The sequence below is a fragment of the Leopardus geoffroyi genome, chromosome A3, assembly GCF_018350155.1.
Source record: "Leopardus geoffroyi isolate Oge1 chromosome A3, O.geoffroyi_Oge1_pat1.0, whole genome shotgun sequence".
NCBI classification, from domain to species: domain Eukaryota; kingdom Metazoa; phylum Chordata; class Mammalia; order Carnivora; family Felidae; genus Leopardus; species Leopardus geoffroyi.
The window spans coordinates 72,830,575-72,845,713 of record NC_059336.1 but is presented as its reverse complement, the minus strand read 5'-3'; the positions used below and the strand labels follow the sequence as shown (position 1 = coordinate 72,845,713).

Here is a 15,139-nt window from a genome sequence, read left to right as displayed (position 1 = left end):
ATGAGGCACCTGACTACGATATCCCCCACTCCGACCTCCAGCCTCCTTTATATCTGCGAAGAACCAACCCCTGCTCCTCTGAGCCACCTGTTGATCAGGTTACCAATCACTTACAACTGAAAGCATTCTCTCCAGGTGGAGGTGGGGGATACTAAGCAAGTAATTGTTCCTAACAGCTCTAATAAGTGCCATGAAGAAACAGAGCGTGGAGTGAGAGGGTTTCACAGAGTGAGTGGGAGAATAATCAGAAAGACTGGGAGATAAAAATACGCATCCGTGCCAGGCAGAGGGAGCGGCTTCTGTACAAGTCCTAACGGAGGAAGAGTATGGTGTGGTGGAGGGACTAAAGCCAGCGAGAGGACAGTGAGCGGCAGAAGATGCCGGAAGACAGACAAGGCAGGAGGGGGCGCACTTGCGCCTGGCGCCACCCCACCCTCCCCTTGCTTCCCCACCTCCACTCCCCCACCCCAGCGCTCCATTCCTAGGGCCCACCCATCTTCTTCCCCAGTTAAACTGGACTTGTCGCAAAACCTTTAACCATCTTTGTACCCCCAGCACCTAGCAGAGAGACATGGGAAGACACGTAATATCTGCTGAATAAAAATCATCATGACAATATTTTTATTAAAAATCATCCCCAAAGCGTTGATCCAATAAGGGGCCTGATTCATAACTATTTTTTGAGGCCCCTTTCTGCAATTAAGTCCCACCACCCATGCAGGTACTCCTTCTTCACATGATTGACTGAGATGCTTGTTCCAATAGAACCTTAATAGGGTTAAAATATTAGGTGAACTTCAATAAGTCTCACAGCTCTATAATTTCCTGATTTTGAGGATTTTCTAAAATCACTAGGATCTTGGCTTTAATACCCCAGCAAAAGAGAAACAGAAGCAGAGAGAAATAGTTCCATTATGAATCAAAACCATATCTGTATTTTTTAGAGTGGGTTCATAGATGACTTTATTTCATTTCCATTTATTTCTTAATTTTTATAATTGTCTTGATTCACTTCAATTACCTAAATCTATACAACTATGTACTTACAAAAGTACATAGAAGAAAACTTCCGCATCCATGAGTCCTTAGTTTATTCAGTATTTATCTGAAAAATACTTCATGGTTTTTATCATTAAAACTGAACCACCAGTTTACATTTTTAAAGGCATGTAGCTTGGGGCACCTGGGTAGCTTAGTTGGTTAAGGATCCGACTTGGGCTCAGGTCCTGATCTCAAGGTTAGTGAGTTTGAGCCCCACTTCAGGCTCTGTGCTGACAGCTCAGAGCCTGGAGCCTGCTTCAGATTCTGTGTCTCCCTCTCTTTCTCTTCCCTCCCCCACCCCCAAGAATAAACGTTAAAAAAATAAAAATAAATAAAAAGTACATAGCTTTTGTTTGACTCATGTCTAGGAGTTAACACTTAAGAAAATACAGTATAGGGGAGCGCCTGGGTGGCTCAGTTGAACATCCAACTTTGGCTCAAGTCATGATCTCACGGTTTGAGGGTTCGAGCCCCACATTAGGCTCTGTGCTGACAGTTCAGAGCCTGGAGCCTGCTTCAGATTCTGGGTCTTCCTCTCTTTCTCTGCCTCTCCCCTGCTCGAGCTGACTTTGTCTCTCTCCTCTCTCTCAAAAATAAATATTAAGAGAATTTTTTTACATACAACATAGGGATAAGCACACGATGTCAGTGTTGTGGTGGGGAGGGCAGCGGAGAGAAGTATATTATTGGTTAGAATTGTTGGCATAGGGCAGTAATAAAAAGTAAACCAATTTTAGTTGGTTTTCTCGTTTTCAGGTTCCCTACACATATGTACCCTTATTGCCTGTACCAGGCAGATGCTCCCACTGCCCTGCCTGGTGCCAAGCTGCTTGTCCCTGTCCCCACCACACCCCCAGACTCCATCCACAGGCAGCCTTCTTTTCACCATACAGTTCTCAGTTCAGATGTCACCTCCATGAAAACCTCTTCCCTGGCCATCCCATCTGAGGCAGGGAAACCACCACTACTCCTTTCACAGCATTTACTACTATCTGAAAACATCTAGTTTAACTATTGTTTCTTTTTTTTTTTTTTTACGGTTTTTTTTTTTGTTTTTTTTTGGTCAACGTTTATTTATTTTTGGGACAGAGAGAGACAGAGCATGAACGGGGGAGAGGCAGAGAGAGGGAGACACAGAATCGGAAACAGGCTCCAGGCTCTGAGCCATCAGCCCAGAGCCCGACGCGGGACTCGAACTCTCGGACCGCGAGATCGTGACCTGGCTGAAGTCGGACGCTTAACCGACTGCGCCACCCAGGCGCCCCTACCTATTGTTTCTTTATCATGGGTCTCCCCGCAAAAGAAATTGAGCATCATCTCTGGCTCATGGCTGAATCCCAGCACCTGGAACTGCCTGGTATACCTATATAGTAGGTACCAAACAAATAATTGTAAAATAAATGAAAAAGATATACACACATAAATATGGATGCTCACTGCAAACAAGATTCATAAAAGCAAAAAACTACAGGGACACCTGGGTGGCTCAGTCAGTTAAGCATCTGACTTCAGCATCAGGTCATGATCTTGTAGTTCGTGAGTTCGAGCCCCGTGTCGGGCTGTGTGCTGACAGCTCAGAACCTGGAGCCTGCTTCAGATTCTGTGTCTCCCTCTCTCTCTCTGCCCCTCCCCCACTCACTCTCTGTATGTCTCTCAAAAATAAATAAACATTTTTTAAAAAGCAAAAAAATGCAACAATATGAATGCCCAGCAATAGATGAATGATTAAATTAGGATAGATCCATACAGTAGAATACTCTGCAGTGATTTAAGAAGAACATTTGCTGCCATGAAAAGATATTCATGGTATTGTAACAGTGTTGTATGGTGACAGATGGTAGCTACACTTGTGGTGAGCACAGCATAAGTATAGACTTGTCAAATCACTATGATGTACACCTGAAACCAATGTAACATTGTATGTCAACTACACTTCAGTTAAAAAAAAAAAAGATATCCACAATACACAATACTGTGAAATGTTTAAAAGTTGCAGAATAATACGTATACCATGATCATGATCCCATCTTTGCTAATGATAAAGAGATAAATGTAACCATATGGGCATATATAGTTGTGGGTTTTACAATAACAGGATTATACCGTATGTATTTTTAACATATACACATGTTTTTACACACATAAGAAAAAATGTGTAAGACTAGGATATTAGAAAGACAGGCAAGGCCTACATCTTTTAGCCCATATAATTCCATATCATTTGAATTTTTGGAACACTTGTAAACCTTCTGCAAATTAAAAAAAATAACACTTTTATTTTGTAGTGGGTAGACTGAAATAGGCTTCAAGCTGTTGAAAAATTGAGATATCTTTTTAAAAAATATTTTATGCTCACATTTTCTTATCTAAGTTAACTTTAAAATATGTAAAAATAAATACTTTAAAAGTATATTTTATTTATTTTATTTTATTTATATTTTAAAAAGTAATTAATCTCATGACTGCCAAAACTTGGAAGCAACCAAAATGTCTTTCAATAACTGAATGGATAAACTTACTGTGGTACATCCATACAGTGGAATATAATTCATCAGTAAAAAGAAATGAGTCAAACCCATAAAATGTGTAACACCAAGAGTGAACCCTAAGGTCAATGGTGGATGTTGTGTGATTACAATGTGTCAACACAGGTCCATCCTTGATTAAAAAAAAACCAACAAACATTCTGGTGAGTGATACTGATAACGGGGGAAGTTACGCATGTGTTGGGGAGGGCATACACAGGAAATTCTTATGGCTTCCTCTCAATTTTATCGTAAACCTAAAACTGCTCTAAAAAAGCAAAGTCTTAAAAAAAAAGCTTTAAAAACTCAACATTTCTGTACTTTAAAATTTAAACTATACAATTATCATCTAAAATCTGTTTTTTGAAATAAATTCCAACCCACCACACACACCCCCACCCGCCCCCACCCACACCCACACACCAAAAGGAGGGAGAAAGGGAGGAACACTCAAGCCATGAAAAGACAGGGAGGAATCTTGAAAGCATATTTCCAAATGAAAGAAACCCATCTGAAAAGGCTGAATACTATGTAATTCCAGCTATATGCCATTGTGGAAAAACTATGGACGCAGTGAAAACATGACTGATTGGCAGGGGTTAGGAGAGTGGGAGGGAGGAATAAAAAGGTTGGAACACAGGATTTTTAGGGCAGTAGACATATTGTGTATGATACTATAATGGTGGACATGTGTCATTCTACATTTGTCAAATCCCACAAAACCTACAACACAAAGAATGAACTCCAATGTAAACTATAGGCTTCAGTTCATAATAGTGTATCAATATTGGCTCATCAATTGTAACAAATGTGCTACACTAATGTAAGATGTTCATAATATAGAGGCAAATGGGGGTGGGGTGGGGGCAGAGGTGAGGGGATATATGGGAACTCTACTTTCTGACACAATTTTTCTGTAAACCTAAAACTTCTCTTAAAAATAAAATCTAGGGCGCCTGGGTGGCACAGTCGGTTAAGCGTCCGACTTCAGCCAGGTCACGATCTCGCGGTCCATGAGTTCGAGCCCCGCGTCGGGCTCTGGGCTGATGGCTCAGAGCCTGGAGCCTGTTTCCGATTCTGTGTCTCCCTCTCTCTCTGCCCCTCCCCCGTTCATGCTCTGTCTCTCTCTGTCCCAAAAATAAATAAACGTTGAAAAAATAAATAAATAAATAAATAAATAAATAAATAAATAAATAAATATCTCTCGGGGCGCCTGGGTGGCTCAGTCGGTTAAGCGTCCGACTTCGGCTCAGGTCACGATCTCACTGTCCCTGAGTTGGAGCCCCGCGTCGGGCTCTGTGCTGACAGCTCAGAACCTGGAGCCTGTTTCAGATTCTGTGTCTCCCTCTCTCTCTGACCCTCCCCCGTTCATGCTCTGTCTCTCCCTGTCTCAAAAATAAATAAAACGTTAAAAAAAAATTAAAAAAATAAAATAAAATAAAATATTAATTTTTTAAAAGTTCATTACTGCTGCATTATACGTTTCTTAAATATTATTATCTTACTAAATTCACATATCTAAAATGTAAACTTTAAAGCAAAAACCAGGGATTTAAGTAGTTTTCATAGAGATGCTATGTTCCAAAGGAAAATAAATGACTTGGTATTTGGGGTCTAAAACCTGATGTGAGAGCTCCAGCTCCCCTGTAGATATTTTGTTATGTTTTTAATTTTCCACTGGAATGATTTATATCAGTCAGGTCACACTAAAATTTTTTTCCCAAAATTACAGCTCCTCAATGAATTTCTGTCTCTTAGCAAATGTCCAAGTCTTCTGTATTGCAATAGAACATGCAATGGAAAACACACCCACACCTATACTCACACAGAACCAAAGAAACTTTCTTAATAATCCCATGTATTTGTAGAAAAAACTTTGATGATAAGGCATAAAAAATATTAGTTAAGTGCCTTGAGATTATCAGATGAAAAAGGAAAAACTGGTAATTTTGGTTGCATAGAAATTCATGCCACTAATGGTCTGCCTGAGAACAGTTATTTTTTTTTTTATTTTAAATAACTTTGGGGCGCCTGGGTGGCTCAGTCCGTTAAGTGTCCGACTTCGGCTCAGGTCATGATCTCACAGTTTGTGGGTTCGAGCCCCAGGTCAGGCTCTGCACTGACACTCAGAGCCTGGAGCCTGCTTCGGTTTCTGTGTCTCCCTCCCTCTCTGCCCCTCCCCTGCTCACGCTCTGTCTCTCTCTCTGTCTCGCAAAAATAAATAACAGGTGAAAAAAATTTTTAATTTTAAATAACTTTTAATCTGACACTACCTGTTTACAAAATCCATTGCTTCATTCCAATCCACTGCTGTAACAACTAGAAATTCAAAACAATGGCATTTCATAGTTAAAGCAGAACGTTGTTAAAATTCCTATTTCACACAAATGCTAAATATCTGTGGAAGAGACAAACATGACTATATTGATGAACATGCCTCTATTCTACTTCTAACTCTTAATATATGGACACATTTTAAATACATGTATATTGTCAACTCTGCGTAGAATCATAGAATCTCAGTTGGACAGGACCTATGAGGTCACCTACACTGACTTACCATCCAATGAGTTAGATCTTCTACCACACCCTTGACTTGTCTGATATCTACACCATCAGTTGGTACTCTTTCTATAAAGGGACAGAGAGTAAATATTTGAGGCTTTGTGGTCATCCAGTCTCTGTTACAGTTGCTAACTCTGCCAGTGTAACACAGAAGCAACAGAAGACAAAACATGAATGAATGGGCTGTGATCCAATAAATCTTTATTTACAAAACAGGCAATAGGCCAGATCTGGCCTGAAAGCCATGTTATGCCAATCCCTCCCAATTATTGATAAAATTCCATTAGATACATTAGATACCTTTACAGGAAAATTCTTTGTCAAAGTGAATTGAAATAAACAAATTCACCCATTACTATAACCAAAATTATCACTTTCTAGAACAACATAAAAGACTTATCTTTTCCCATGTATCAGCCCTTCAAATACTTGAAGTAAACTATCATGATTCCCTCAAGTATTCTTTTCTCCAGTCTAAATACCTCCAATGCCTTCAAGCATTACCTATATTGTGATATAGTTTTCCAGACCACGTAACCATTTGATCACTCTCTTGAGTACATTCTCCAGCCCATCAATGATGCTTTCAAGTGCAAACTACACATACATGACATATGGTTTTAAAAATATATAGCAATCAACATGTAATTTTAATTTTAGAATTTGGCTGTGTCCACATGCAAATGTTTTTAGTTTTTTGTGTTTTGAGGGCTTTTTTCCCCCAGAATTTCCATTTAGTTTTTAAGAAAAATATATTTTGTACAGATTTAGTCAAAAGTTTATGCCCAGCTGTGCACTGACAGCACGAAGCCTGCTTGGGATTCTCTCTCTGTCCCTTTCCCACTCACGCGTTCTCTCTCAAAATAAATAAGTAAACTTAGGGAAAAAAAAGTTTGTGCTCAGAATTATAACTCTATACATTAATTTTAAATGGTTACCAATGGGAAAAGTAGCTTTGATGAAACAATAGACTTAGGGACAACTGGGTAGCTCAGTTCATTAAGCGTCTGAGCCTTGATTTCAGCTCAGGTCATGATCTCACAGTTTATGAGATGGAGCCCCGAGTTGGGCTCTATGCTGACAGTGTGTAGAGCCTGCTTGGGATTCTCTCTCTCCCTCTCTGACTTTTCATTGCTCTTTCTCAAAATAAATATATAAACTTTAAAATAAAAATAAAACAATAGACTCAAATGGTTTCTATGTATCAAAAAATGTTGGCGAATCTTACCACCACAATTGGAATCACATAGTGCAATTTGCAAAAGAAAGCCATCAGTCATTCTTTCTGACCAAATGAAACACAGAAGGGGAAGAAAATACACACATCTGCAGCATGTCCTGGGATCTCCTGGCACCTTTCCAAAGAGCTGCTACAATCGTAGCCAAGCCACCTCTAAATGATGTTGCCTGTTGAATTCCACATTTCAAAAGCTTCGGATGAAAGCACACTCATGTTTTTATAAGACAATTTAATTCTGATTTTCTTATGTCATAGCACTCTTAAATAAATAAAGTTTTTTAACAACCAGAAGAAAATAAGGCAATATTTATTTAACCATAAATATACCACATGTAGTCTGACCTTGCCACCTATTTATGTAACTTCTCTTTACCGTGGTTTAATTTTTTGATAATTCAGTACTTTAACCAATACTGCACACAGTACATGCTAGAGGAATGAATTCACTCTCTACCATCTATTTTTATTTGTAATGGCATCCCAATTTATAATGTTGGTGAAGCTTGATTTACATTCTCTGCTGCATGCTTCCTGTTTACCTATCATCAAGAAAGCTCTCCCTGGTAATCCCATCCATGTATATAACTTCAAACACTATCCACAGAGGGACAACCACCAAATTTATTTCTCTAGCCCAGTTTCTCTGCAGGGATGACCCATATATCCAAGAGCCTAGTGGCATTTCCACCTGGCCAGTCCAACTGCCACTAGAACCCCACGTGCAGAGATGGAGTCCTATGGGTCACCTAATGAGAGCAAACGTTTATTTGTTCTTTATTCTGGGCCAGGCTCTATGCTAAGTGCTTTCTGTGGATTTTCTCACGTAAGCTTCACGGTACAATTAAACATGGCACGCTCATGTCCTTTTACATGAAACCCCATTAAAATGATAGCATCGGGTCACCTTGGTGGCTTAGTCAGTTAAGCATCTGACTTCGGCTTGGGTCACGATCTCGCGGTTCGTGAGTTCAAGCCCCGCATCAGGCTCTGTGCTGTCAGTGCAGAGCCTGCTTCAGAGGTTCTGTTTCTCTCTCTCTCTCAAAAATAAATAAAACATTTTAAAAATAAAATAAAATAATAGAATCAAAATACAAAAAATGTAGCAGACATCATTCATTGCCTACCCACTACCCATTATCCTCCCCTTCTTTCTGGCCAAGAGAACACCAATTTTGTTCAGGAAATCAATATGCCAAACCAATTTCCCAGTCTCTTTGTAGCAAGGAATATTTATATGACCCTATACAAGCCAGTGAAATGCCCGCAGATGTAAGCTTGGGCAAGTTTGGGGAAAGCAACACAACCATTATCCCTTCTTGCCTTCTTCATGTCTTAATTATGGATATTCTGTACAGCTGCACTTTCCCTTTTTCTGACCACAAAGGAAAGGCTGAGCAAATCTCAGAAACATTGACCCTGATACTACCAAGCTACTGAACCAAGGCCAGTAACCATCTACCTCCAGACTTCTTGTTACCAAGAAAAATGAACCCATTTGTTTTATCCTTTCTTAGTTCTGGTTTTCTATTAACTTGCAGCTAAAAATAGTTCCAGCTGATACAGAACTATAACCTGAGCAAGAGGTTTCAACAAATTAGAAGGAAAGCGGATGGAGGATAAGTAACTACACAGAAAAACCAAAGATGCTTCGGCCTAAGTGCCTGCAGAACCAAAAACAAGGAGAAGCTAGTCAGCTTACCTCATGACTACACAGAAGACTTGGGATCTGGAGGCACCAGGAAGGAAAGACAGGACCTACAGATTTAACATCTGGGAGGTTTCCCAACAAAAACATCATCTCTCCCTCAGAATTTATGGAAAATTTCCTTAAAAGTCTGTTTATTCTTGGGGTGCTTGGTGGCTCAGTTGGTTAAGTGTCCAACTTCGGCTCAGGTCATGACCTCGCAGTTCATGGGTTCGAACCCTGCACTGGGCTTTGTGCTGACAGAGCCTGGAGCCTGCTTCAGATTCTGCCCCTCCTCTGCTCACATTCTGTCTCCCTCTCAAAAATAAATAAACGTTAAAAAAAATTTTTAAGTCTGTTTATTCTTGGCTGTCTGTTCATATTTATGAATAAAAGAAGAGGAAAGAGAAACAGTGCAAAAAGCAGAAGGAAACAAAATGAAAAAACGCACACACAATACCATCAGGGAAATCTGAAGAAAACAAGGACAAGACTCTATGAGGCAGACACAACAAAATTAATCGGAAAGTTGGAAGACAAAATTGAGACAGTTTCCAGATAGTAAAGTTTGGAAGCTAGCACAGAAAAAGAAAGAAAAGAAAAGAAAAGAAAAGAAAAGAGAAGAGAAGAGAAGAGAAGAGAAGAGAAGAAAAGAAAAGAAAAGAAAAGAAAAGAAAAGAAAAGAAAAGAAAAGAAAAGAAAAAAGAAAAATCAAAGAATCATGTCCATAAGCAAGTTTCAGAAGAGGACAACCAAAAAGAGAGCGGGAAAGAAATCTTCAAAGACACAGAAATTCTCCTCCTCCCAGAGCCCAGCATTTCAAATGAAATTAAAACATGCGCTCTGGCAGAGGACTTAAACACAGAAAAAGAGGGATACACTGAATATCTAAAACATTTTCTGAGGAAAATAAACAGATATATTTTCCAATCCCTGGTATGAGAAAGACATCAAATCTCTGGGCAGTCTCACAAGAAGTCATGGAGTTATGCCTTCAAAATTCTGGGTGGGTGATGATTTGAGGGCTTGGGATTTTAAAACTCGAACAATCCATCAAGTATGAGTGTAAATGAAGGCGGTTAAGGGTTCAAACTTTTTGTGTCTCTCGTATCTTTCCTTGTGAAGCTAGTGGAGAATTAGGCTTCAACAAACAAAGGAATAAGTCCAGGAAGATAAAAATATGATTGAGAAAACAGGAACCCACTCCACAGGAAAGGGACAAAGGGAAGCATGAGAATGACAGCTGTCCAGCAGGCACAGACCCAGACTGGGGAGAAGACAAGCCTCAGGGAAAGTGTAACAGACTTTTCACTCTGACATTTGGAGTTAGATCTGCTGTAGAGTTTAGAAAAATATATTGATGGGTATATAGAGTTTCTGTTAGAGAAAAATAGTAAAAGTCTTAGAGACTTAGAGAAAGACTTAGAGAAAACTCTTTCAACAATGTGAAACTGCTATTTTGTGGCTCAAAATTTTGTCAAACATTGGTAGTTTCATATTGCTCAACCTAACTTACAGGTGCATGATATGATGTAGGAAATTTGCTTTAATACTCTAACAATGAGAAAAGTAAAAGAAAAGTTGGAGGAATATGTGAAATAAGAATGCCATAAATTGTTATAGAAACCAGGTAACAGACACATGATGCTCATTGTCCCATTCTCTCTATCCATGGATCTGCTTGAAAATCCCGTAATAAAAAGCAATTTAAAAAGGACAATACCAAAACGTGCCGAATTTCAATAATTTCTCAGACAGCTGAAGGAAGTTCCACTGAGCAACAGTCAGATGAAATTTGGTTAAAGAACCACTGGACACAGAAAAAATAGTCAGTGCAAGAGCCTATCTACACTAGAACTTCACTCACAGTGGGTCAGGAAACATCGCAGAGGTCTCACATCCCCCTTCCATCCCTTCCTTTCTGCACTGACTCTGCTGATTCCAGGACTGAACTGTGCAACAAAACACGGCTCCTGCAAGCTGTTCCAATTCCTTACACCCACAATTAAATAAGACAACCGTTTCTCACTGCCCATCAATTTCCTCCCAGCTCATTTCTCATTTTGTCTGAACTTAGGTTCGGGATTCATCCTTCTATTCACACTCTTGTAAATGCCCTCAAACCCTGCTCTGTCACTTCTGCTCCTTATAGCTGGCAACAACCAAGCCCTGGATGAACCCCACTTCATGCCTCTACTGTATACATATCCAGAGAACTAAGTATTACGGGAGAAAAATCACCTAAACCAACTGACAGGCTTAATGTTATATTTATTATCACAAACTGTAAACTGGCAATTTTACTATCATTGCCATTTTAAAAGCAGCAAAATTATTTTCAAGAAGCAAGGTGTAAAACTGACAGCCAATTTCACAACAAAACAATGCATGTTAGACACTGTAATGTTATCCACAGGGTACTGGAAAAAATAACTGCTATGTCAGAGTTCTACATGAAACAAAGATATTTTTCAAGAATGAACGTAAAATAAAAACACGTAGAGACAAGCCAAAACTGAAGTAACACATCACCAGCTGCCCAAATGAAGGAAAAGACTAAAGAACATTTTTTGGCAGAATGGAAATATTCCTACACAGAAGCTCAGAGAATTAGGAAGGAAAAAATAACAAAACAAATGGCAAATATATAGAATACCCCCCAAAATACTGACTTTTAAAAAATAATTTCTTATGAATTTTAAAATAGGTCATTAAAATTAGCATCTAGGGGCACCTGAGTGGTTCAGTCGGTTGATGGTCTGACTTCAGCTCATGTCATAATCTCATGGCTGGTGGGTTGGAGCCCCACATGGGGCTCTGTGCTGACAGCTCAAAGCATGGAGCCTCCGGATTCTGTGACTCCCTCCTCTCTCTGCCCTCCCCTGCTCGCACTGTGTCTCTCCCTCTCTATCTCTCTCAAAAATAAATAAACATTAAAAAAAATTAGCATCTAAATAAATAGTGAGTTAAATGAACTTAAATAAATAGCAAGTTAAATGCTAGAGATGTTGCATTATTAGGAAAAGAGTAAAGAGATAAATTAATATCAAATTTTGAGCAGTTATGGTTGTATGTTGTATCTCTAGGAACTAATAAAAGAAAAGAATATACAACTTCTAACAGACAAAAAAACTGGAATAATAAAAAATAATCAATTTAAATAAAGGCTAGAAAGAAGAAAAGGAAAACAGAACTAATAAGACAAGGGGGAAAATACAGTAAGATACACATTTAATTCTAAACATGAATGATTCCATTAAACTTAAATGGATAAATATACTAATTTAAAAACATGAGATACACATATAAAATATATTGAAATACACTTGAAACTAATGTAACATTGTCCATCAACTACTTCAATAAAAACAAACAAAAGCACACAATGAGAAAGAAACATTGAAATTAAAATAATGAAAAGATACTCTATGCAAACATATATATAAATAAAGTGTACATATCTCTGTTAATACCAGATAAAGTAACTTTAAGGCAAAAAACATTATTAAAGATAGAGAAGGACACTGGATATTTTAAAAAAACACATACCCAGAATGTCATTTGTTATTATTTGAAGAGGAACCAAAAATGAACTTATAGACTATCCAGAAAGCAATGAAAAGAACACTTTTTACCCAACCTATGTAACAAACAAAAGCTGTATTTAAAGGCAAATGCTTAATCATCTTCATTACTGACTTAAAAAGACTAAAATTAGGGGCACCTGGGTGGCTCATTTGGTTAAGCGGTCTAACTCCTGATTTCAGCTCAGGTCATGATCTCCCAGTTTTGTGAGTTTAAACCCCATTTCAGGCTCCAGCCTGACAGCATGAAACCTGCTTGGGATTCTCTCTCTCATTCTCTCTGCCCCTTCCCCACTCACACACTCTCTCTCTTAAAATAAATAAACAAACTTTTCAAAAAATATCTTATTAAAAAAGAAAAAAAAAGACTAAACCTAAAGGGAACTACAATTCATGATGAAGACTTAAAGAAAGATCAACAAAGAAATAAAGAGGGAATTAGTAAAGATGAAAGTTGAAATTAATGGCTGAAAAACCAAAAAAAAAAAAAAAAAAGGAGAAATGATTAATAAATCCAAAATGTTGTTTTAATTTTTTTTTAATGTTTATTTATTTTTGAGAGAGAGACAGACAGCACGAGCAGGGGAGGGGGAGAGGGAGACACATTATCAGAAGCAGCACAGAGCCCTATGCGGGGCTCTAACCCACAAACTGCGAGATCATTATCTGAGCCGGAGTCCGACTCTCAGCGGACTGAGCCACCCAGACGCCCGCAAATGTTTTTTTTTAATATATCAACACATAAATCCTTTCTAAACCCAATTAAGGAGAAAGAAGAGAATCAAATTATATAAGATTAGGAAAATTTCAAAGAACATATAACCGCAAATACAAAAGAGATTTTTAAAGTATAAAATCCATGACAAGCAATTTGAAAACCTAGAAAACCTGGATAATTTCTTAGGAAAACATAAATGAATCTGGGAAAAGTGGAAAATTCAAACAACCAATTACAATACGCTAGATTGGGGGACACATGGGTGGCTCAGTCTCTTGAGCAACTGACTCGATTTCGGCTCAGGTCACCATCCTAGGATCATGGTATAGAGCCCAAAGTCAGGCTCCACATTGAGTGTGGAGTTTGCTTGGGATTATCTCTCTCTCTCTCTCCCTCTGCCCCTCTACCCTAATGGTGCATGCTATCTCTAAAATTAAAAAAATAATAATAACAGAAAGAAAAACAACCAAAAACAAAAACAATTGGTAGCCCACCATTGAGAAGGTACAAGGACCAAGTGATTTCATAACTTGTTTCAGCTAACTTAATAACAGAAATTCCAATATTATTCAAGTTATTCCAGAATGAAGGAAAAAATCGAAAATTTCCCAATACATTTTATGAAGCCAACAAAATTTTAACACTAAAACATAATATAGTAAAGAAAATTTTTTAAAAGAAACCATAATCCCTCTTATAAATATAGATGCAAAAATTCTAAATAAAATATTAACAAGTAATATTCAGCTATGATTCAAAAGAATAACACTCTGTGACCAATCAGAGATTAATTCAAGGAATGCAAAGTGAAATTCAATGTGATAAAGTACATTTAATGAAAATCGACAGCAAACTATTCTACTTGGTGAAACAAAACCATTTCAAATACAATCAGACAGGGATGCCCACTATTGCTATTATTCAACATTGTCTTGATGGGTCTGGCAAACGAAATGAAAAAAAAACATTATTTTTTGCTAGTTACACACTTGTGTACTTAAAAAACCCAATAACTATAGTTTAACCCTCCCCCCCAAAAAACTTAGTAGAATTAATGAGAATATTTGATAAGGTTACTCTGATGTAAGATAAATATACAAAAGTCCTTAGGCTTTCCCTATTATAGCATGGGAAACAGAAATGGGAAAAATATTCCATACACAGTCATGAAAAAGGCAATAAAATATTGTTATGGAATGAACGTGTCCCCCCCACCCACCCAAATTCACATGTTGATGCCTAATCCCCAATGTGATGGTATTTGGAGGTGGGGCTTTGGGGAGATAGTTAGATCATGAGGATGAGGGCAGACACCTCATGAATGGGATTGGTGCCCTTATAACAAGAGACCAGAAAGCTGACTGGCTCTCTTTCTGCCGTAGGAGGACGGAATGAGAAGTTGGTAATCTACAACCCAGCGGGGGCTCTCACCAGAATTCGACAATGCTGGCACTCTAATCTCAGACTTCCAGCCTTCAGAACTGTGAGAAATAAAGTTCTCTTGCTTATAAACCACCCAGTCTACAGGACTTTGCTACAGTAGCCCAAACTAACACAAAGACTTAGGAATAAAGTCAGCAAGGAAAGCACAAAATCCTAATGATGATAGCCATAAAACCATACCGAAGGATAAATTTAAAAATCTGAGAAAATGAAAAGACATCCATATTCTTAGATGGGAAAATTTAAGAACAATTCTCTTAATGTCATAAAAGTGTGGAATTAAAAAGCAAGTAAAATATGGACTCCTAAAGAGAAAAGGAACATTAGGTAAAAGCTAAA

General features: G+C 38.2%; 1 protein-coding gene across 3 annotated transcripts in view; it reads right to left on the bottom strand.

Annotated features, from left to right (window-relative positions):
* The window catches only part of ACYP2 (acylphosphatase 2), a 189,304-nt gene that overhangs the window by 135,238 nt on the left and 38,927 nt on the right, over positions 1 to 15,139 (bottom strand). The window contains exon 4 of one of the 3 annotated variants that reach the window (XM_045446053.1): positions 9,063 to 9,126. The exons of the other annotated variants lie outside the window; for them this stretch is intronic. Coding sequence (XP_045302009.1) covers positions 9,078 to 9,126 — 49 coding nt within the window. The 3' untranslated portion in view covers positions 9,063 to 9,077. Of the gene's footprint in view, positions 1 to 9,062; positions 9,127 to 15,139 lie in introns of those variants that run through there. 3 annotated transcript variants of the gene reach the window in all.